The sequence below is a fragment of the Balaenoptera physalus genome (assembly GCF_965194825.1).
Source record: "Balaenoptera physalus genome assembly, chromosome: 16".
Taxonomy (NCBI): domain Eukaryota; kingdom Metazoa; phylum Chordata; class Mammalia; order Artiodactyla; family Balaenopteridae; genus Balaenoptera; species Balaenoptera physalus.
In genome coordinates this window covers 71615193-71640307 of record NC_138898.1, presented here as the reverse complement: position 1 = coordinate 71640307, position 25115 = coordinate 71615193, and the positions used below count along the sequence as shown (strand labels likewise).

At 43.4% G+C, this 25115-nt stretch overlaps 1 protein-coding gene across 1 annotated transcript in view; it reads right to left on the bottom strand.

Moving 5' to 3' along the window:
- Positions 1-713: 713 nt before the first annotated feature.
- The window catches only part of HS3ST2 (heparan sulfate-glucosamine 3-sulfotransferase 2), a 93306-nt gene continuing 68904 nt past the window's right edge, over positions 714-25115 (bottom strand). Inside the window, exon 2 of the mRNA XM_082431115.1 lies at positions 714-2095. Within this exon, the coding sequence (XP_082287241.1) occupies positions 1477-2095 (619 nt within the window). The 3' untranslated portion in view covers positions 714-1476. The remainder of the gene's footprint in view (positions 2096-25115) is intronic.

Below are 25115 nucleotides of genomic sequence, written 5' to 3'. Positions count from 1 at the left end.
TTATATGTGGAATCTAAAAAAATAGTACAAATGAACTTTTTTACAAAACAGGAATAGAGTCACAGATGTAGAAAACAAACTTATGGTTAGCGGGGGGAGGGGAAGAGGGATAAATTGGGAGATTGGGATTGACATATACACACTACTATATACAAAATAAATTAACTAATAAGGACCTACTGTATAGCCCAGGGAACTCTACTCAATACTCTGTAATGACCTATATGGGAAAAGAATGTAAAAAAGAGTGGCTAAGAGTGGCTATATATAACTGATTCACTTTACTGTACAGCAGAAACTAACACAACAATGTAAATCAACTATACTCTAATAAAAATTTTTAAAATGGAAGCTGGAAATCCATATTTTTATATGAACACTACCAAGTTTTAAATGTTGGAAATTATTTCAAAACATCATGCTGGCCAAGCAAAAACATGTCTGATGTCCTATCATCAGCCTCTAGTTTGGCTTCACTTCCGATGTAAAGCTTAAACAGAGAGCTGACACCGTCAGACTATGTTGCAGAAAGAGGATGTCCCCACTGACCTCCCCAGCCTTTGCCAGCAAGGACTTCTTCTTCTCCCTCCTCCACCCCCTTCCTTCTTCCCTCACTGCCCTCCCAGACCATCCCCAGTGCAGCCCCATCTTGCTTGGAGGAGCTGGATGAATGCGCCGTGCTCCAGGCCTGACTTACAGAGAAAGCCCAGCCATGAGAACACGAGAGAGCTGTATTTATTTCACATGGACAAGCGTGATTCTGTCGCATGCTGAACATGAAAGCTCGCGTGAGGAAAGTACCCGTAACAGCAGAATTATGTGCTTTTGTCCACAGGGAGCAGGGAGAGTCACAGAGTGGTTTTCAAAGACAGTTCAAGCAGCGTTGAGACCACAGGCTTTGAAATCACTGGTTTATTTCATCAGCGAAGGGTCTGTCTCCTAGGAGTGGCCAGGGGGACACTTCCAGCTCTGTGATCTCGCCACGAGCTGCTAAGGTCAGGAGGACGAGGCTGGTCCCCCATCCGTCACCCAGGGTGGCTCGGAGACTTAAGCTGAGAGGGGAGGTACATGCCACTCGAAATTAACAAACCCACCCCGGGGTGGACGGTGACAGGGACAGACTGCTGTGTTCATAGCAACAGACCATCATCCCTTATAATATGTATCGTAATTGGAAGATGCACTCCCACTCCTCCTAAAGCAATTTCCCAAGGCCTCTTAAGGGCTGAAGGGAAACCATTCAGAATTGACCGGACATGCCAGAAGCAGATCAGCTTTGCATGGACAGACTGGGAGGGCTAGTGGCAGGGACCCCTCTGGTCTCTTGGCCTTAGCTGGGCTCCCCGGTTCCAGGATGATGAAATCTGAGATGGGAACAGGGGTTGGAGCCTGGGTTCCCTGGGGGCAGAGGGTCAAGGGCTCTCAGGGCAAACCTCGCGGAAGAGACAAGTGGAAGAGCCCTTGCATCTCGCTGGCTCATTCCCACCTGAAGTCCTGCCCAACAGTTTCATAAAATTTAATATTATAAGGTCTATAAAATTCCCGGAGCTGGTCTATCACTTCCGGATCGATCTGTACATGAGTTCTGCCTTTCGATTTGCCCAGGCATCGAGGCAGGAGGCTCGATTCTGTTTTTTTCAAGCAAGGGAATCCTTTGGTCTTGTTGAAGTAGAAGTGCTTGTCCGTGATGAGCCTCTTAATGCCCAGGAAGTCCTGGACCCGCCCCATCTCGCCGGCTGGGTCAGTGATGAGCCGCTCGCCGCTGACGAAGTGGATCTGGGCCAGCGGGAAGTAGCGCAGCCAGCTCTCCAGGTGCAGCGCGTACATGCCTATGCGGATGGCGTTCCAGGACACATCCACCAGGCCCAGCGTGCGGTTGCGGAAGGAGAGGCCCTCGAAGGTAGGGATGTCCGGCTTCTTGGAGAGCGTCTGCGTGTAATCGGAGATGGCGCGGGTCACGGGGTTCCGCACGACCACTATCAGCTTGGTGTCTCGGGACATGTTGAAGATCCGGCGAGGGGCCTCTTGAGTGACGAAGTAGCTGGGGGTCTTCTCCAGTGTGATCTGGCTCTCGAGGGTCCGGGGCATCAGGCTCCTGCGGGGCAGAAACGCACATGATCAGCCAGGGCTCTGCTGGGGGCTTGGAGGAGATCACTTCCCTCCACCCAGCTCCCTAGTGAAGCACCCGCCCCTCACCAATGGGACATTTGAGGCTCACCTGCTCTCATCTGATGAAGAACCCACTTTAACTCTCGTTGACTCTTTTTTTTAGGTCTTTAACAGTTTGCTTTAAGACAAGAACCAACCTAAATGTCCATCAGTGTGAAATAAATAAATGATGGAATAGCCAATTAATAGAGTTAGGTAGATCTGCGTGTACTGTTATGGAATGATTTCCAAGATTTAGTGCTTAAATGAAAAAAAGCAAGATACAACTTGTTTATCTCAGGAAAGATACCAAGAAACCAATAAAAGTAATTGCTTCTGGGGAGGGGATTTGAGTGGGAGCAGAGCAAGGAGGTCAGGGATAAATGAGAATTACTTTTTATTGTGTAACCTTTTACGCTGCTTGAAATTTTTATTGTGTTTATTACATATTCAAAAAATACAAAGGAAGCCACCGAATATTGTTCTGGCCAAAGATACTTCTCTAAATATATTAAGAAAATCTTTTGGGGGGAGGAAAGGCATGCTTTGTAGGAATAACGTGTGTTTTAGAAATGAGTTCTGATGTCTTTTCCTCCTTGGTATAAGACTGAAGAAGCACAGAACTGCAGGCTAGTTGGGACCTCAGTCAGAAGCCCTAATGCAACCTCTTGCTCCCTTACTTTTTTAGTTTCCTGGTTCTGCTTAAGGTTTAAGGGAGGATGGTGGGAAACGCTAATGTCTCTTTCTCAGGTGTGTCTCGTTCAGGCCCTTGTGAAGGGGAACACCTCTGGCTCCCAGTCACTACATTTTTCTTAAATAAAATTAAAATTTTGTTTTTATTTTTGGCTGCGTTGGGTCTTCGTTGCTGGGCGCCGGCTTTGTCTAGTTGCGGTGCGCGGGCTTCTCATTGCGGTGGCTTCTCTTGTTGCGGAGCACGGGCTCTAGGTGCACGGGCTTCAGTAGTTGTGGCTCGCGGGCTCTAGAGAGCAGGCTCAGTAGCTGTGGCGCGCGGGCTTAGTTGCTCCACGGCATGTGGGATCTTCCCGAACCAGGGATCAAACCCGCGTCCCCTGCATTGGCAGGTGGATTCTTAGCCACTGCGCCACCAGGGAAGTCTGCTACTTCTTTCTGAAGGTTCTGTTTTACCCTTAACTAGTTTTTCTTAATCCTGGCTGTTCATTAGATCACCCAAGAAAGTTAAAAAAAGAAACCCACAAATGTCTGAGCCCCATCCTAGACCAACTGATTAAAAATATTTGGGGGTGGGTTCCTTTGTGAAGCTACTCAGATGATTCCAATGTGAAGGTAGGGATGAGAACCACCAACACAGCATCCTTCCCCCACTCTTAACACTACGGCTTCCCAACACCCACAGAATGCATCTTCACAGTCCTCTGGAATAGAGGCGCCTGGTACCTGGTCTTCTTCGTCCCAGCCCCTATCGTCATCTCTCTTCAGTAACCTGGCCTTACAGTTCTTTGACCAAATATCTCCTTTTTCTCTTCCTTTTAGCAACTCTTTCTCATGGCCATACCTTAGGTCTTGTCCTTGGGATTGCCCTAATTCTGAAAAGGTTCACACTGAAATTCCACTCTAGGACTATGTTGTGGGTTGAATGGTGATCCTCCAAAAGATACCTCCACCCAGAACCTATGAATGTGACCTTATTTGGAAAAAGAGTCTTTGCAGATGGAAGTAAGTTGAGGATCTCAAGATGAGGTCATCCTGGATTAGGGTTCCTTGTAAGGAATATCCTTAGAAAAGAAGAGAAGGAGAGAAGAGATACACAGAGAAGGAGGCAATGTGATGATGAAGACAGAGCACGTAGTGATACGTCTACAAGCCAAGAAATGGCACGCATTGTTGGCAGCCTCCAGAAGCCAGGAGAGAAGCATGGAGCAGATTCTTGCTCAGAGCCTCCAGGAGGAACCAACCCTGCTGACAATTTGGTTTCAGAATTCTGGCCTCTAAAACTGTGAAAGAATAAATTTCCATTGTTTTAAGACAGCCATTTTGTGGTCATTTGTTATGGCGGCCACAGGAAACAAACACAGACTACAACCTTCTTTCTTTCTACCTTTACCACGGTTTCAAATTCATTATATTGATACCCGATCTTCAGATTCACCTGTGATATTCTTGATTTCACTTTCTTCTAAACCTTCTCTGGACCCAGTGAACAATCATTTCAATAGCATCATCTTCACATCTAACCCTAACCCTAACCCTAACCACCATCGCCATCATCATCATCATTAATTTCTTTGTAATACTTGCTCTTCCAATCTCTAATAATGCATCTTTCCAACTTTTCATCCTTTCTAATTCTGTCTTTGGGTTGCCAAACAGCAGTAGAGAAAATTGCTGATCCTGACAAAGGATTGCTTCTCCTTTATATATTTATTAATTCTAGCTTAAATTGAGCCCTCAACACTGCTCAATAATCTTTTATATTTGTCTTTACAGCACCCCATCATTCCTCATAGTAAGTGTTCCAAATTCTCACCATAAACTCTCAACCATACTCAACCACCCTAACACACAACTAGTCTCTCACTACTCTAGAAAAGGATAAGCTTCCACACCTCCACTCCTTCAGTCTTCCTCTCTTTCACCTTGAAAGTGACTATTATCCATCCTGAACCCCTCCCACTAATCTCAGAAGACAAGGTAGGCAAGGGCTCACCTGCCCACCTGTGCTGTCAGATCCCTTCCCCCTACTGCCTTCCCTGCAAATCTACCCATTATCCCCTTGAATCTTCAAATTCTCTTTGCAGCTGATAAGCTGATACGACTGATATTTTGCTTCTAGGCCCAGAGTCTATAATGCACCCTTATGGGTTGAAACTTTTAAAGTATTTATCACTACTGAGAAGGCCATTTTTTAAGTTGGATATCATTCTTGGCAAATAATCACAGGTGTACTTGAATAGAATTCTTTGGCTGGATTTTCTTAGACATCTGCCTGTAATATTTTACGACCTTGGCATACATTGTAATGAGGTTTTGGCCTTTATGACAAGAGTAGATGAAATTACATATATGTGACAGTGCATTTAAACTTAAGGACTTTCCAAACTTTATGGGGGTTATTGATATCAACACACAAAAAGTTGACCTGATAAGCCATTAAACAGATTTCTCCACAATATCCTTTTTTTAAAAAGATTTATTATTTATTTATTTATTTATTTATTTATTTATTTAATTTATCTTTGGCCGCGTCGGGTCTTAGAGTTGCAGCACACGGGATCTTCACTGAGGCATGCAGGATCTTTTGTTGCAGTGTGCGGGCTCTTTGTTGTGGTGCACAGGCTTCTCTCTAGTTGTGGCGCGTGGGTTTCTCTCTAGTTGTGGTGCACAGGGTGCATGGGCTCTGTAGTTGTGGCACGCAGGCTTAGTTGCCCCGTGGCATGTGGGATCTTAGTTCCCTGACCAGGGGTCGAACCCAAATGCCCTGAATTGTAAGGCAGATTCTTTACCACTGGACCATCAAGGAAGTCCCTCTTTGCAATATCCTTTAATACGCTAAAGAACATCCAAGAGAGGAATTGAAGGTGCAGCATTTCCAAAGCTTACTTTTGCCAGGAGCACCAATTGACACTTCTTTCTGTTACCAGTTTGGGAAATTCTGACCAATTCCAGTGATCTTCAGAGTGTCACATCATTCCTCCAGCTGTGAACTGAAGTGAAGTTCCACCCTTCTAATTCCTAATTGGCATATCAGCTACAAAATCAAATTACAAATACTAAGAAAGATACAAACACCAGACTGTAAATAACATCACACCAAGGTCATCGCGTCGTGAGTCAAACGTGTACTGCAAATTTTCTCTATCCCACCAAAGGACACCCCTATATATTTATTTCTCATTAGGTCACTGGAATAGAGTACAGGAGGCCTGTGAGATGATAATGTACAAGGAGACCATATGGACACACACCTCCCTGCTCTGTGGTGGGAAGGGGGCATTAGGCTTTTCCTTAAGGCTCATTTTTCCTCCTCATGTCATTGTTCAAATTTTGCTGATTTGTTTCCAGCTGCTAACAAACAGCTGAACTTTTCTCTCACCCTGTAACCCTTTTAAGCTTCAGCGTCCTTTCTTTTCTGTGTAGCTCTGCAAAAATTACTGAAAGAATGGTCTAACACTCATCGTTTGGACTTACCTCCCATCTGTTATTTTAACCTGCTCAGCAACAATTTCCACCACATCTGGTAACAGCTCCCAGATTTTTTTAAGGAACCACCACTCCTGCTTTAGATAAAATCTTAGCTGGCCAAGGGGAGAGTACATGACTGAAGTTAGGCTAATTAGTGCCAATTGTGTCAGAAAGCAAAAATGTATCATAAAGACTGAAAGTGGACTGAATCTTCCAACCAGACACAGAGCATGGAATAGCCTCCCTATCGATTTCTTTTACCAAATCCCTTCAGCTCTCTGGGTTCTTGCCCTTTCTGAGACATGGTTTTCCCACTTTCCTCTGTATTCTGTGAGTTACTGCACATCCTTCTAATTTGTTGGTTTGTTTGTTTCTGGACTACTTTAAATTAGTCAGAGTCCGTTTCTGTTGTTTGCAACCCAAGAACTCCAACGTGTCTTACACAACTTGGCTTCCTCTCTGTGGAAGCTACACTCACCCCTACTAGATTATAAACTCCATGAGGGAGGGCAGGTGCACCTTATTTGCATCTACATCTGCAAAGTCTACCACAGCCGTGGCACAAGTAAAGTCTCCATCAATATTTCTGAGGTTACATGAAGCCAACAACCTAATCCAGTTATGCAACGAAGCCCTCATCCCTTTTCACATTCTCAACTCTCTCCAAACCACTGGGAATCTTCCCAGGAGTCTATCTCCCACTTCTCTTATTCTACATGCTCTTCCTGGATGACCTCATTCCTTCCCCAGCCATTAGCACCGCCCAGGAGCTGTTGACTCCTCACGAGCCTGTAGCTGCAGCTCCAGCTTTCCCACACTCTGGCCTGGAACGTCCAACTGTCTGTGGACTTGACACCTCACCTCAACAACTGAACTCCCCATTTTCCTTCCAAGCTTACTTCTCTCTTTTGCCTGTTTGTGTAGGTGATATCACTGTGAATCCACTCACAAAGCAGAAAAAACGTCAGAGTCATTCTTGACTCCTTCTCACATCTAATGTCTGTCGTCCTTGTAAGTTCTCAAGTTTCCCCCTCCCCCTCCCCCAGCACTCATACACCTCAGGCTCTCTGTTCCTCTGACAACAGATTTCTCTCTGACCTCCATGCTTCTACTCTCTTCTCCCTTTCAATTTATTCTGCAGTCTGTGTCCACCAGGGAACTGCTTCTCAAGCAAATCCAATCTTGTCAACCATCAGTTATTCTTTTGAAGAAAGCCCACATTCCTTGACCTGGTACTCAAGGCTGCTGCCTACCTTTCCAGAATTTATCTCTTGCCACCTCCTGGCAATCTGATGCTTATACTATGCCGAACACAAAATCCACTCCCCAAACACATCCTGCTCTTACGTATGTTTTGCACTTGCTGAGTTTTTTTTTATTTTTTAAGACTCTTGGTCATCTCTCTTGTCTCTTTCACCCTGGTAAATGTCTACTCATGTTTCCAAGTCCAAAGGAAAAGTCATATCCTCTGTGAACCCTTTCTTGTAATTTCTTGGCACTTCCTGAATCCAACTACTAAGACCTCACCCCATTGTGTAGAACTTACTAGGTGTGCATCCATTTATTTCAACAGATCATCAGCATCTTGGGTGTGTTTCTCATTCTTTTTTGCCTTCCTAGCACAATACCTGGCATGACATAGGTGCTCAATAAATTGATCAAAGATCCAGTGTCAAAGGTAGGTGCCTATTCAGAGGTTACCTCTAGTCCTCAGAAGTTACCAGTGTTTGCTTTATGAAGCTTGGTCTTTTCTTGGCATTCTGGCCTTGGGCAGAGGAAGGTTCCAGCACATAGTCCTGGGGCGAGGGGATCGCTGTGCCATTTTAAAAATTTCGTCATGGCCACACATGCTCAGGCTCACAGGCTGAGGGGAATCCAAGCTCTGCTTCAATCAAAACCTCCCAATATACGAAGGTAAAATGAGATTGAAAGGAACATATCTTGTACCATTTCTGTTTTGCCATCTGCACTCTGTCCTTTGCCCAAGGCTGCCTCCAATGTTGAAAGAGGACAGGGCTGTGGTCATCTGTAGTGTGGCTGGGAGAGGAGGAGTTGGGGAAGTCAAGCTGGACTCTGGGACCACCTGGAGGGCTTTGGAAATATGTAAATAACCCCACACCAGACTAATTAAATAAGAATCTCTGGGTGGGCACGGAGGCCTTGGTACCTGCGACTTTAAAGCTCCTCAGATGATCCCAGTGGGCCCCCCAGGCCTAAGAACCACAGTTGAGGACTGCATGTTCCTTTAGGCACGTAGCCTTCAATATGGTAGCTCAGGAGTATCACCTGGGGGTGCGCCTTAAAGAGTCCCAGTACATTCAGCTTCAGCGGGTTTGGGGTGCAGCCCAGTAGCCTACATTTTTAACAAGCCCCCTGCCCCAGGACTCATGATCAGAAAAGCTTGGGAAGCACAGCCTTAGTAAAACGCACCCTCATAAGTAACATGATGGTGCTCATTACTACCTAAGATGTTATATATTTATTTGATGGATGTCTCTGCCCACCCCTGCCCCCAACCATAGACTGAAAGTTCCAAAAGAAGAGTGTTGGTGTCTGTCTTGTTCATGGCTGTGCTCTCAGCACCTAGGAGATGGCTGGCACTTAGTAGGGGCGTAGTCAATATTTGCTGAAGCGAAAAAATAGAAAGGCAAGGTTTTGGTTCCCAAGTCTGGGAACAACGAGGAAGAAGCATATTTGTGTGTGCCGGTGGAGATGTGTGCACAAAAGTCTGTATTTTATCTTCTCCCGAATGGAAAAATCACAGACTTCTGCAGCTCTTACCGAAAAAGACACACACACACAAAATCCAAACACTCACTTGTCAGCTTGAGGCTCTCTGGAAATGGCATTTTCTGACCCACCCAGTGGGACAGAGGCAGTTCCTGTGGCTCCACTGTCCACAGAGGGACGTCCTGTGCGGGGCCTCTGAGCAGGGCCGGCACACCCCTGATTATCACTGAGAGGGTTCTCTGGAAGATTTCATTTCCTGCTAAATCTGTACACTCTGTGTATGTGTTCTAAAAGGCCTGGCTGCCTGGGGGACTTCAGTGATTTATTAGCTCCTAGCTGGGCAACCAGGTTCCTTGCAAAAAAAATCATTGCAGTCTCCAGAGGGATAATTAGGAGCGGAAGAGGGGGGAAAAGACTTTCTTGCAAGAAACTGGTTCTTAAAACTAAACCTAGAGGGGTGGGATAGGGAGGGTGGGAGGGAGCCACAAGAGGGAGGAGATATGGGGACATATGTATATGTATAGCTGATTCACTTTGTTATACAGCAGAAACTAACACACCATTGTAAAGCAATTGTACTCCAATAAAGATGTTAAAACAAAACAAAACTAAACTAAACTAAACCTGCTAAACCTGCTCACCCGCTACATGCTGGCTGCGTGCGCGCAGGCACAGCACCTGTGAGGGTAGAAATGAGGCCCCTCTAGCATTGTGGCAACTCCTCCTTCCAAGTCCACAGCCCCAGATCCTTACATTGATGTGACCCAGGAGGAAACCGCTGAGTCCCAGCCTGAACCCCATCAATAATTCTTCACTGCTCACAGGATAGAGGCCTAAACAGGATTTATGTGGCTCATCTTGATCTGGCCCACAGCCGCCCTGGGCTCTGGCCAGACTGGACTATTCAGGGTTCTCCCCCGAAACTGCATTTTTCATGCTAAGGGATCTCTGACATGTTTTGCCCTCTGGGGGAAGGCTCTGTAGCCTATCAGGCAGAACTTCTTCATCTCTCAGCTCTTGGCTCATCATCACCTCCACCAGGGAGCCTTCCCTGACTGTGCCCTTATTATTTCCCCCTTCCCAGGAGTTAGGCAATTTGTTACCCTTGTGATTCCATGGTAGTCACTACAGACACATCCCATTTTTTTACACATTATCTGCATCTGTCATCACCCTAGAGTGTTAGGTCACGGAAGGCAGCGATCACCACTGGCACATCTCTATCAACAAGGTCTGTCCTGTGCTTGGTACGCATTCATGTATTCATTGGACAAGGATTTATTGAGCACCTGCTGTATGCCAGGGTACAAAGACAGGCATGGTGTAGTCTCTGTCCTCAAGGAGTTAACAGTCTTGTAAACCCCAGGGATGAGGGGGTTCCCTTTTCTCAGTGTGAGGGGCTGCACTGAACTTGGCTTCCCACTAGGGCTGGTGGCTTCCTCCTCTGCCAGGAGGGGCCATGCCTGAACCCAGTCTCTGACAGTCATCAAGGCCCCCAGGGGCTGGGCAGCTGGCTTTCCCAGATAACTTCTGTACACAGCTGGCACCTCAGCCCAGCCTGCCTGGTATCCTAGTAGTTTGATTGTCCCCCCAGCTGACAAGGCTGTTCTCACCCCTGCCCTGTAAGAAGGGAAGCTGATGTAGGTGTCGGGGCACAGTCCCTTCGCTGGAGCGTAAACCCACAGCTGGTCCAGGCTCTGGTATGTCCCCCAGGGTGACGGTGAGAAGACAGAGTAACCCCTTGCCTGCCTCTTCTATTGCAAGTTTCCCCAGTGACGCTTATTCATTTTTTTTTTTTAAGATTTATTATTTATTTATTTATTTTATTTTTGGCTGTGTTGGGTCTTAGTTGCGGCATGCGAGATCTTCATTGAGGCATGCAGGATCTTATGTTACGGCGCGTGGGCTCTTCGTTGCATTGCTCGAGTTTCTCTCTAGTTGTGGCATGCGGGTTTTCTCTTCTCTAGTTGTGGCATGCAGGCTCTGTAGTTTGCGGCACGCAGGCTCTCTAGTTGAGAGGCGTGAGTTCAGTAGTTGTGGTGCACGGGCTTAGTTGCCCTGCAGCCTATGGGATCGTAGTTCCCTGACCAGGGGTCGAACCCACGTCCCCTGTATTGTAAGGCGGATTCTTTACCACTGGACCACCAGGGAAGTCCCCCCAGTGACACCTATTCTTTCACCCATAATTTGTGCATTATGGAATTTGTCTTGAGTCCTGTCATGTGACCGATGGAGACAAGAAAGGGATCCTCCTTGCCTGATATATCCTAGAGATGTTCGGAGGGCAGTGGGCTACTTTAGCAGCTGGTTGTGAGCATGGGATTTGGAATCAAAGAGACCTGAGTTTGAGTTCTGCCACTTGCTAATCAGAAGAAATGGGCACACAGCTTACTTCACTTCGCATAATGTCCTGTGGGTTCATCCACGTTGTCACAAATGGCAGGCGTTCCTTCCTTTTTTATGGCTGAGTGAAATAAGCCAAGCACAGAAAGACAGATATCAGTACTACGTGATTTCACTTACAGGTGGAATCTGTATGTCGAACTCATAGAACCTACTCAGAGAGTAGAATGGTGGTTGCCAGGGGCTGCGGTAGGGGGTGGGGAAATGGGGAGACGTTGGAAAAAGAATACGAACTTTTAGTTATAAGATGAATAAGTTCTGGGGATCTAATGCATAGCCTGGTGACTACAGTTAACAATACTGTGTTGTATACTTGAAATCTGTTAGGAGGGTAGGTCTAAAGTGTTCTAACCACACACATACAAAAATGGTAACTAGGTGAGGTGATAGATATGTTAATTAACCTGACTGTGAAAATCATTTCACAATGTAAACGTATATTAAATCATTATGGTGCATACACACAGCATACATCAGCCATACACATCGTCTGCTACAGACTGAATGCTTGTGTTCCCACCATCCACACCCCAAATTCATACGCTGATGCCCTAACTCCCAGTGTGATGGTATTTGGAGGTGGGGCCTGTGGGAGTGATTAGGACATGAGCGTGGAGGCCTTAGTGCCCTTATAAGAAGAGACATGGGAGAGATGATCTCTCCCTCTCTGCCACATAAGGACACAGTAAGAAGGCATCCGTCTATAAACTAGGAAGTGAGTCCTCACTGGGAACCAAATCGGCTGGCACCTTGATCTTGGACTTCCAACCTCCAGGCTGTGAGAGATAGCTTTCTGTCATTTAAGCTCCGTGGTCTATGACATTTTTGTTATAGCAGCCGGAGCTGATTGAGATGGGGTCATTGATGCCTTCGATGTAAACAAGCTCACAGCTAACATTTCTTGCGCAGTGACCGAGGGCCAGATGCGGTTCTCAGCTCTGTGTATGAACCACCTCCCTCAGCCTTCACATTAACTCCACGAGGCCGGCACTCTCACTATTCCTGTTTATGGGCTGAGGAATCTGGGACACAGGGAACTAAAGTCAGTCACCAAAGCGATGCAGCAAGTTGAAAAATCTGGATTCAAGCAAGTGTGACTCTAGCACTAGAAGAAAACATGAGAATATAAAATTAATCTTGGCACGAGGACAGCCTTTCTAAGCATGAGACAAAACTCATGGAGGAAAAGACTGAAAAGTTAGATACATAAAAAATAGAAGTCTCTGGGATGGAAAAATACCATAAATAAAATAAAGGGAAAATAACTCTCTGGAAAAATATTTGCGGCATATAAGATAGGGAAACAAAGGATGATTTCATATATTTTTAATATCTATATATGTGTTTATATATTTTATATATTTTTTCAAAGTTCTTGCAACTTAATAAGAAAAAGAGCCAGCTGCTAGAATAAAGGAACGCAGGCTGTGAAAAGTTAATAGCAAAAGAGCTACCTATGGGAAATAAATACATGAAAAGATACTCCACCTCTCTTTAAAGAAATGCAAATTAAAACTAAGATGAGATCATATTGTTCACCTATAAGACTGGAAAATATACTTTAAACAATTGTAACAGTTATTGCTGGCAAGAGTGTGTAGAACTAAGTACTTGCCAATATTGGAGGGAGTGTAAATCAATGCATCTTTAGGAGGACAATTAGATATTATCTACCCAAATGTAAAATGCACATACCCTTTAACCCAGCAATTCCACTTCTGGAAATTTAGTTGTGCAAGTGTGTAAAGACCTGTGTGCAAGAATGTTTGTTGCAGCATTTGTGGCAGAGATGGGAAGGTGTCCACCAAAGATCCCTGCCCCTCACTCCATAGTGTAGCTCTGTCTCTAGAGGGCGGTGACCCAGCCACGGACTACATTTCCCAGCACCCCCTGCATCCAGGTGGGGCCCTGTGGCTGGTTCTATGTGTGTTACCTCCAGACCCAGGTGCTTACAAAGTAGGTGTGTCCTCTTCATTTTCTTTTCCATCTACTAGCTAAATGCAGAGAACTCTGAGGCCCTAGAAGGTCCAAAAAGTAGAAGGGGCACGAAGACCCCTTATAACTGGGAAAACAACCCCCTTGGACTACCGTGAGCAAGACATACACTTTTCTCTTGGCGTTTGTTTGTTACAGCAGCTGGCATTGACCTAATGACTGAAACACTGTTTGTAGCAGAAAGAGACCAGAACAACCTACATGTCTATTGTAAGAAGCTGGTTAAATAAAGCCAGACAATAGCTTATTTTGTGGCTGTTAAAAAAATAAGCTGGTTCTATGGATATTGACACAGAAAGGAGTCCAAGATGTATTCTTAAGTGAAAAAAAAAGCAAGATGCAGAACAGCGAGTTCAATATGCACCTATTTACATACAAAATATACACACAGATGCCAGTATGGATATGCATATACCATCTCTAAAAAGATACACAGTAAACTGTTAGCAGTGATCACCTTGGGGGACCTGGATGGCCCGTGGTATAGAATGGACTTTTTTTTCACCTTTATCTTTCTGCACTCATTGGATTTCTTTTCCTTTGCCATGAGCATGCATTCTTTGTAGTTAAAAAAACTAGCTAATAAAAAGCTATGTTAAAAAAATCTCCATTGATATTGTTTAGGGAGAAGATAGCCTGCATGGAAACAGTTTTGAGGAGTGAGGGGGAGGAAATGTGTCTGGAGGAGCTGGGGTGTGGGTGAGAAGCAAAGATATGGAAGGCCGGGAATCCACAGCTCTGCTCTCCAGAATCTTGGCTCGGAAAGGAGGAAGGGCGACCGTGGGTGTTGAATGAATGGATTTTGCTGCTGCACGTACAGTTCTGATAAGTTTCCAGGCAACTGGACCTCAGTTTCTCAGGTGCCATCAGGCTAGTCTGGCCTGACCATGGAGACACTAGCAGGGCACCTTCTGTGGGTAACTCTGGGTCTCTCACCTTCTCTCACTGTCTGGGCTTAGCTCCTTCCCCACACTAAGCCTACCCTCCCTTTTCCCTGGGAGTGGGTCCCTTAAGTCAGACCTTCTCACACTTGGAGGCACATTTGTATCACCTGGGGGTCTTGTGGAAAGGCAGATTCTGATGCTATAAGTCTAGGGAGGGGGCCGAGATTCTGCATTTCTAACAGGCTCTGCAGTGAGGCTGACAGGCTGGTCCATGGCCCACAGGTTGAGTAGCCAGGTCCTGGCCAGCCTGGCATGAATTGCATAGTCAGTGACTGTTTACGCACTAAATGGAATTGGCTAATGGATATTGGATGACGAACTGTAGATGATGTGAATTCAGAAAACCCAGATTGGAGGCCCAGCTGTTCCATTTCCTGGCCTGTGACTTTCATAGTAGTTTCCTCAGCGCAGCAGGTGGATGGTGATAAGGTGGGCTTCCCCTGGCTGCTGTGAGGTCTAAGCTGGATGAACACATGAGGGGCCCATGTAAACCATAAAGCACTGTACCCAGCCATCAGTGGATTCCTCTTTCTCTACTTAATTTTCCCCCTTTCATTGAAGTCTTTTCTTTTTTGTTGTTCTTTCATTTATTCAGTTGTTTTTAAAAATTGAGATATAAAATACATATAATATTATATTAGTTTCAGGTGTACAACGTAATGATTCAACATACATATATATTGTGAAATCATCACCATTATAAGTCTAGTGAACACCATCACCACACAGACTTACACAGAGTTACCTTTTTTCCTCGCGATGAGAACTGGTTAGAGCTACTCTCTTAGCAACTTCCAAATATGCTATAGAGTTTTATTAACTGTAGTTACTGTGCCATAGTGTTTGTCTTTCTCATGTTCAAAAAGCCAGTCATCTGTCCCTTCATGCTCTCCTGCTACAGCCCTATATAGCTCCTTTTCTTCCCAAAGTTCATGAAATAAAGCTCAATGGTTCTCCTTTCTCACCTCACATTCATCCTCAACTTGTCACATCCGCCTCCTTCCTCCTCATCCCCTTAAAGCAGCTCTCTCTGAGCAAGCCCATAAATGCCGGTGTCATTTTGTCCTGGCCTTGTTTTAACTTTCTGTGGCATCTGAGGCATTAGGCCACTCCCTACTTATTTATTTATTTATTTATTTATTTATTTATGGCTGTGTTGGGTCTTCGTTTCTATGCGAGGGCTTTCTCTAGTTGCGGCGAGAGGGGGCCACTCTTCATCGCGGTGCGCGGGCCTCTCACTATCACGGCCTCTCTTGTTGTGGAGCACAGGCTCAGTAATTGTGGCTCACGGGCCCAGCTGCTCCGCGGCACGTGGGATCTTCCCAGACCAGGGCTCGAACCCGTGTCCCCTGCATTGGCAGGCAGATTCTCAACCACTGCGCCACCAGGGAAGCCCCACTCCCGACTTCTTCAGGAATGTGTTCTTTCTTGGCTTTGAGAACACAAGGTCTTGGTTTCCTTCTTACCCCTCTTACCAGTCCTTCTCCATACATATTTCAGTTATTTTTCCCGCACTTACCACTTATATCTTTATGTCTCACTTAATGGCCCCACCATCCACCAGTTGCCCCAGCAACACTCACATCTAATCTATAACCAAATCCAGCTGGTAACCTCTCACCCAGTCTCTTCTGACATTGGTCCCTGCCAGCTTAGGACCCACCACAGCATCCTCGTTCATGGTCGGAGCTGCAAGGAGCGGCTCAGCATCTTTCTCTAGGTAGACTCCGCTTGCCAGCATCCATTCTGGGCCAGCTTGCTCCACCAAGTGGCCCCAAGGCTACCAGGGGTGGTACCAAGGGGTGGCTTAGGGGGCCTTCATCCTCCTTGCAGTCTCCTGAAGTCAATCTAAGTGAAAACAGATGGAGGGGAAGAAGGGAAAGTGCTGCTGGAGAACGTCTGAAACTGGCAGGATGGCTCCATTACAAATACCTTATTCTTGACACAAAGGGGGCCTCAGCACAGCCAGCAAATTCCACCATGTTCCTCTGGCCAACTCGCTCTCCCATTCTGCACAATGACTATCTCAGACCTTTTTTCCATTCTCTGCAAATGATCAAAGCCAGCCCTTTTCTGTCCCTCTCAGCAGATGAGCTCGCACCATGGAGAACAGGAAACTGTTAGCATGAAACATCTTCATTATCCTGCTGCCAAACACATAAATTTTTCCACACTGACCAGCCGAGGATGGAGATCGTCAACCCAGTTGCCTTCTGATGCTAGTCCCCCAGACCTGCGCGTCTCCACCTCCACCTCCACCTCCCAGTGTTCCCTGCCTGCAGTGTCCACGGAGGCCCACCTTCCACCTGTGCCTGGATCCATGCTAAGGACCTGTCAGTCCCCACCAGATCTGAATGCATCCCAGGTATCTGCAAATACCCCAGCCAAAGACTGGATGAATCAGTGAGTTCATCTTATTTTTTAACACCAAGCTTTACCATGTCACACTCCAGAGTCCCTATGGGTACTAAATTTCGCAGGGTTGAGCTCCACAAGCCTGCCCCCCCGCTTCCTGCAGCATAACAGTGCCCCCTAGTGGGAGGTGATCCAACTGCAGCTGTTGGCGGCAACACCTCCTGCCTGGTCCTCCACAATTCCGTCGCTTCCCTGGGAGACGTTAGCCACCATCAGGAGTTCTTTCCATTTTGTCTCCCGAAGAGGCAGGTGTATCAGAATACACGAAGCCCAGTGGTTGCAAGGGTGAGCAGGGGTTGGCTTTCTGATCACGCAGGGAGTAAGGAGAGCAGTGCTGTTGAGCAAAGCATTGGGGAGTCAGCTGCTCAGATATCATCCGGGCCAAGCTGCATGTATGGTTACTGAGTCAACAGCACTTCTACAGGGTCCAGGTCTCTCCCAAACTGTGCAAATCTGGATTCCTGTCCAGGCTGTGGTGTAGAATGGTCCAGCTCTGCACTTCGGTTCTGGAAGGCATCCAGGACACCTTGCAAGATGAGATAGCAGACACTCTCAAATCCTTCAGTCCTACCCTTTCCTGCCTCCAGGGCTTTTCTGCTCTTTCTGCCTAGAACACTCTCCCCTGACTCTTCCATGGCTCAGCCCTTCTCATCCTCAGGTCTCTGTTCAAATGTCACCACTCTCAAATGTCACTCTCTAAACCCCATGGTCTATTTCCCTCCTCGCGCCGAGCACAACCTGTAATTCTTTTGCATACCTGTTTGTTTATCTATTGCCTTTCCCCCAGTTAGTCTGCAAACCCCATCAGGAAGGGATGCTGTCTTCCTTGCTGAGTGTGGAGTCCCAGTCCTTGTCACTGGGCCACACCACCACAGGCAGTCAGAAAAGCATATGACTCATGCTTTTCAAATGAATAACAGGGGAAGAATCAAAGGCTAAAGGCAAGAAGACCTGGGCGCCTTGAGAAAATGCAGCAGCCTGAGCTCTTTAGAAAGGGTTTCCCAAAGTGCAGTCACATATAATCTCTGGTGTGCAAGTGATTCATGGATGAAAATTACATTTTTTTAAAACAGTTTTGTGTTTATTTTAATGTATTTTAGAAAAATAGAACTAGAAGATCATCTATATTTAACAGATTTTACTGCTTAGGATGAGGCTTAAATACGCAGTGAGCATAGAAAATGTGACTTGATCTAAAGACAAATACTAAGGAAAGAGTACAAATGGTACATGAGTATGGAAAAAAGGTGATCCTTACAATGACTCAAGTTTGGGAACTTCTGGCTCAAAACAATGTTAGTTTGGCCAAAGGAAATCCAAGCCAGAGTAATGTAGACATAGACTCATTCAACAGATAATTATTAAGTACCTACTGTTTGCCAGCCATTGCTGGTGCCGAGGCCATGGCTCTAAGTAAACCAGATGTAGCACTTGCCCTCATGGAGCTTCTGGTCTGGTGGAGGACATAATGAACAAAAAATAAGCAAATATATAGTTACAATTTGGGGTGGAAGAAAAGAAGAGCAAGTGTAACGAGGGAATTGAGGGGTCGAAGAAACCCCAGAGTGGACATTTGAGCAGAAGTTCAGGAGATGAGCATTGGCTTGGATGAAAAGACCATACGATGAAATGAGAAAAACAATAGGATAAGACAAAAACAGGTATGGATGAGGTAAGACGGTACTGTAGAGAATCTAAAAATGCCCTAGCAAACTACACTGACAGAAATCAAGAGTAGAACTAGCAACGTAGAAAATAAAAATCAGAACAAACTTGAGCCTGATCTTGGGCTTCTCAAGTAAAGATCCACAAGATGGAACTGTTGGGAGAGAAGATGACATGGAAGACAGAGTAGTCATAGGCAACCAATAGTTTGCGATGTTACTGAAGAGGAAACCTGAAACAAATTGGACAGAGCTATAGGCAAAGATTTCACTAAACAGACACTTCCAGAGATAAAAGATGGCAATGTGGGCAGATCAAAAGGCCAGCTTAGTCCAAACAAAATAAAACTTACATCAGTGAACCCATCCATCCATCCATCCATCCATCCATCATCTATCTATACAAACATGCGTCGGTCAAACATTTAACATTATACGTAAAATGCAAACGTTTTATAAGTATTATATATACCCAGGATGGATAAAGCAAACAAAACAGTTTTTCTACAAATTCAAGCCAGACAAGGATTTTGTAGCAGCAGTAAATGCTAGAAAACACAAATCATCATTCATAGAGTTTTGCAGAAAAAAAAAATTGTTACTTCTAATAGTAGTTAGACAATTTGCCTGTGAAGGCAAAAGAAAAGCACTATAAGATAAGCTTGAAAAGCATTCCACCTCATTCTTCGAAAAGTTTTCTGAAGATAAAAGCAGTGACCTGAGTGATGGTGTGAAGGAACTTGGGAAAGGGAAGTTGAATATAAAAGGAGAGTGACTGGAATTGAACACAGCACAGAGTCTAAAGAATTAATACATTTAGCTCTTAATATCAATAGTTTTCTTTAAAAATTAGATGTAAAAAGTAATCATTTATACCCCAATACAGTTGAAAAAATTAATAATCTCATCAATCAAATTCAAAATCCCAGGTTAAATTAACACAGACTGAGAAATTGGCAATAGAGGAAGAGGGGGAGGGAAGGGGCAGAGGGAAAGCACAGGAGATCCTTTACCAGAAGGTCCTTCCTACTCATTTGTTCTATTAGAGAAAAATACAATGAAGCATTAAAAACAGGACATACATCTTTCAAAATACTGGAAAATAGAAAAGCAAAGTAAATGCAGCTCATATAACAAAAGAGACAGGAAAGGAAAGCATGGAAAAAATAGCCAAAATTGTAGAGCAAGATGACAGAAGTGCAGAAGTAGGATTGATTGTGTTAATATTAAAAATCACTGGAAATAGGCTAAACCCCATAATTTTAAAAAATGACAACAATAAAGATTTCTCATTCTCACGTAAAACCTAGTCAGTCATATTTGTGTTTATAAGACCACCCAGAACACAGGGATGGAAACATTTTATATGAAAATGGAGGGGTTCAGATGCAGCAGGAAAATGCCAGTCTAAAGAAAGCTAGAGTCACGTTATTAACACCAGAAAAAGTAGAATCCAACGCAAAAGACATTAAATGAGACAAAGGGCATCATTTAATATTGATAAAGGGCCCAATTCATGGTAGTGCATTCATATAATGTGGGGGAATCACAGTGTTCATCTCTCTTCTTTCTCTGGTCACCACTAAGTTGATAATGAATGGATAAAAGGTATAAAGTCAAAATATCAAGAGAATGGGTGAAGAGTTGGTGGCAGGCAAGGAAGAGAGACTTACTTTTGGAAGAAGGGAGGCTGACTTACGAGGCGTATTGGTCTTGGAAAAGAAAGCTGAAACTTAAGCGGCTGCAGAGAGAAGGGGGTGTCACTATTGAGAAGAAAGTGGAATCTTCCAATAGCTCTGGAATTGGAGGCACCAGGGACCCTGGTGGAGTGAGAGGGCAGAAGCACAGTCAGTTCTAGAGGTCTCTAGAACCAGCAGCTGGACCTACAGAGCTTCCCCCAGCCCTACAGCCAGGCTGGAGCCACTTTCCTAGTAGGGCAGAGATGGGGAGATTATCTTGTGGTGCTATTAAAACAGGCAGACCCCAGACACTGGCCAAGGTGAAGAGGGGGGCGAGACACCTGCCAGAATGCTGGCAGGCAGCTTATCTACCTCAAGCTGACAAGTGAAAGATCCCTCTTGAGAGAAACTGACCAGTCAAGATTTCAAGTAATATCTACCAAAGCACAATTTACTAAGAGAAAAGCTGCCACATCCCATTGAGATCCATATCATTACATGTAATACAGAATCATAACTCAGTGCAGAAATAGGTCAAAAGGAAAAATGATCCTCTCAACTGATTCTGAAAAGGCACTTAGTAAATTCAACATCCATCACTAATTAAGAAAAAAATTACCTTAAGAAACCAGGAAAGCTGCATCTTTAACATGAAAAAGAATATCCATCTCAAACCCACAGGGACTTGTATATTGAAGGATGAAATAGTATCAATAGCTAACTTAAAAAAAGAAGTTTTTATTGAAGTATAGTTGATTTACAATGTTGTGTTAATTTCTGCAAAGTGACTCAGTTATACACACATACATATATGTATTCTTTTTCATACTCTTTTCCATTATGACTTATCACAGTATATTGAATATAGTTCCCTGTGCTATGCAATAGGTCCTTGCTGCTTATCCATCCTATATATAATAGTTTGCATCTGCTAATCCCAAACTCCCAATCCTTCCCTCCCCCATCCTCTTCCCCCTTGGCAACCACAAGTCTGTTCTCTTCAATAGCTTACTTTTATTGAGAGCCACGTGGCAGGCATGGTTCTAAGTATTTTCATGTCTATTATTTCATTTAAATCTCACCACAATATCACTAGGTAGGTATTTGTATTAACCTTGTTATTCACATAAGGAAATTTGGTGCAGAGAAATAATCTGCCAAAGACCCAAGGTACTAATTGGTGAAGCCAGGATGTAAACCCAAGGGTTTTGATTCAAGTTGTATGTGCTGTAACCTCCAGGCTATGAGTCTCGTTAAAGTCAGGCAAAACAAAGATGCCTGCTAACACAATTGATATTTAAGATTGTTCCATATTTTATAGACAGTTCAATTAAAACTTTAATAAATGGAGAGATGGGAAATTGTAATATTAGAAAGACATCCATACTTCTCAAATTAATCTATAAATCAAATGTAATACCAATCCAAGTCCCAAGAGGATTTTAAAAATTGAATTTGACATTACAATTATAAAGTTTCTTTTGGATGAATAAATTAAAAATAAGAGCCAATGCATTGTGTTAGAAGGAAGAATCATGGGGAGGAAGCTCCAGTGTCACACAATATATATTATAAAGCTATAGTAATTAAAACTGTGTGGTTCTGGCTCAGAAATAGGCAAATGTATTTATAGAACCGAATACAAAATCAGAAATAAGCACAGCTACATAAAAAACACATGATAAAAGTAGTATTTCAAGTCAGTTGGGAAATTATGCATTATTGGGACTTTGTTGGGACAATTAGGTGATTAAGCTGGGAAAAATGTAGTCAGATTTCCTCATTTACATCTACACCAATATCAATTCAAGATGAATGAAACATTTCAATGTTAAAAAGAAAACAATGGAGTAAGAGATTAAAATATCAGTAAATATGTATATATTCTTGAGAACTGGGAAGGCTTTATAACCATGATATCAAAGAAGAAAGAAAGAAAAAAGTTAAAAGTTAAAGTTTTGGGGAATTCCCTGGTGGTCCAGTGGTTAGGACTCAGTGCTCTCACTGCTGGGGCTCCAGGTTCGATCCCTGGTTGGGGAACTATTATTCCTACAAGCCGCAAGGTGAGGCCAAAAAAAAAAAGTTAAAGTTTTGGAAGACAAAGAAAGTAACCATAAGGGAAAATAAAATGCAAAAAAGCAAATGGTGTTCCAAATATGATAGACAAATATTTAGTATCTTTACTAGAGTTTTTATAAATCAATAAGAAAGACACCCCAACAGAAAACTGAGGAAAAGACATAAATGATTCCTGAAAGAAGATATAAAACTGGTAAAATATTAAAATACATTAGGTATCAAAGAAATACAAATTCAATCCAAATAAGATAGCATTTTGACCTATCACAAAGTTATTATTTAGTGTTATCCATGGTGCATAGAAACATGCACTCTCATACAATGCTAGGTTTGCAAATAAGTTTAAAGTAGTAGATGCAGACTATTACATATAGAATGGATAACCAACAAGGTCCTACTGTATAACACAGGGAACTATATTCAATGTCCTGGGATAAACCATTATGGAAAAGAATATAAAAAAGAATGTATATATGTGTATAACTGAGTCACTTTGCTGTACAGCAGAAATTAACACAACATTGTAAATCAACTACACTTCAAAAAATAATTTAAAGGAAGGTTCTCGTTAGAATTTAGCCTGTAGAAATGTTAAGATATTTGTATAAAGATGTGTTGTAAGGGTGCTCAACACAATATTCTTTATTTAAAGTGGTGAACTAATAGAAACAACCTAAATACGCACAATACCATAATGATTAAATGACGGTATGTATATGCATTTTGAGAAATGCTATGCTGTGATTATAAATAACTTTTCAGAAAATGTTTAATACACGGGAAGATGCTGGTATTAAACTGGTAGGTTGAAAAAAAGAAGTTAGAAAATACCATATTACACATGTTAACTGGTCTTCTGTGTGTGTGTGTGTGTGTGTGTGTGTGTGTATGTGTTTGGATAGCAAAAGCGAGGACATAGTTACCCCTGGATATTCTGGTTTCCTCTACTTCTCCCAACTATGTATAAAAATATACGACCTGCTGTTCTTGATGACTTTTCCTGAAAGATGTGTAGATAGAACAGACTGTTCTTCATTTGATATTTATACAAAACCCTTCCCAGTTTTGCTCCCAAACCATTTATAAATTCTAAATGGGAAACTTCAGTACAGAGATATGGTCCATTTCAGCCAAACAACTTATAACCACAACTTCAAAGAAAAAAATGAGGTGTACATGCATAGTTATATTGGATGCTACTTAAGAGCATGGTAGAGTGGGCCTCTGGGAAGGGAAACCAGGAGACTAAGGGCTGGGAGGAAACTCCATTTTCATTACACATCCTTTGTATATCCTTTGACTTTTTTTGTCAAGTGCATTTTTTCTTCAAATGAAGAATGCAGAAGGGGAAAAAATACAGGCATTGGAGCCAGACATGTCTAAGTTTGAGTCTCTGTTTTGCCACTTATTTGTGTACAGCCTTGGGCAAGTAACTATCCTCTCTCTGAGCCTCAGTTTCCCCAATAAAGGGTAGAAAATAAACTTTACTCTGCAGGATTGTGGAAAGGATTGGAGGTGAGGCTTGGAAATTTCCCCGTGTGTTGGCTGGCGCATAGTAGGCGCTTGTTAGCTGTGGTTATTATGATTAATCTTGTACCTGCCTGAGACTGTAGGCAGAGCTGAAGCAGAATGTAATTATCCATTGTTGGAACAAAGCCAGGATACCTGAATCTTGCAAAACACGCTGTTGAATGTTCAATCAAGATATGTAAGTACACACAGCCGCAGAACATACCCAGTGCTTTCCCCTAGGGTTCAGGAAGTAAAATGCATTTTACCACAACACATCTGCTCGTTTTTTAAAATTCCACAACTAATTAACCAGAATCCTCATCAGCCATCTCCATGAGGATTAACTAAACATGTCAGCAAACCCTGGCCCTTTTCTGTTAAGCACAGGCAACTTCTTCTCCCCACCAGTGGTTCCAGCAAGATGCTGACTGCAGGGGGAGTTGAACTGCAAAGTCTAACCTTCATTTAAACCACTGTAAGGCATTTCTCATGCAGTAGGTCAGTTTGATAGCTCCTCAACATTAGGAAGGCACAATATCTTAGTGGTTAAACCTACAGTCCCTGGAGTTGGTCTGAGATGGCTTTTAATTCTGCTTGATCACCTCTTAACTGACAAATCATGGGTAAGTTATTTAACCTCTGTAAACCTCAGTTTTTTCCATCTGTTAAATGGGGCCAATTATGGTGCCTACCTCATAGGATTCTTGTAGTAATTAAGGGTGAAGATGGAAGAGCATTAAAGGTATTTTGCACAATGTCTGGTGCTAGGCAAGGCCTCAAAAAATGATAACAAAACAAAGATATATGTGCTTTTGCATTAGAAGATTCCCGGGAAGGATCATGTCCTCATGCAGGCAATGGGGAAGTCACCTACCTCAGAAAGATGTGTGTAGCTGAGCTCTCTTTAAGGAGCCCTGTAATGACCAGAAAAAGCAGTCACAAAGAATATGCACATTGTCCTCTGTGTTAAGTTTATAAATAATTTGCTTATCAAATATCCTAAAAAGGAAAATGTGAGGAAAACTGTTTAAAAGTATGATTGCATTATGGTCAAAAACATTTCATTGGTTTTCAAAGGAAAAAAAAAAAAAAAAGCTATGCTCCTTTAAGAAGAAAATGTTTTTAGAAAACCCCAAAGTCTGGTTATTACTGTGATTATCTAATAGTATCTCTCATATGTCAACATTTTTCAAGGGGTGGGCTGTCATGTAAATGTAACTAATTATTATTTAATTCCAATCACTTATGAGAAAAGTAATTTTCTGATTAGCAAGGCGGTCAAAGGAGAGATGTCAGAATTTTTTTTTTTTCCTTTCTTATTGTACAAGATTGTCATGGAGGAGACGTGGATTTGTCCTTATTATATCAAGAATCTTGACATGGAA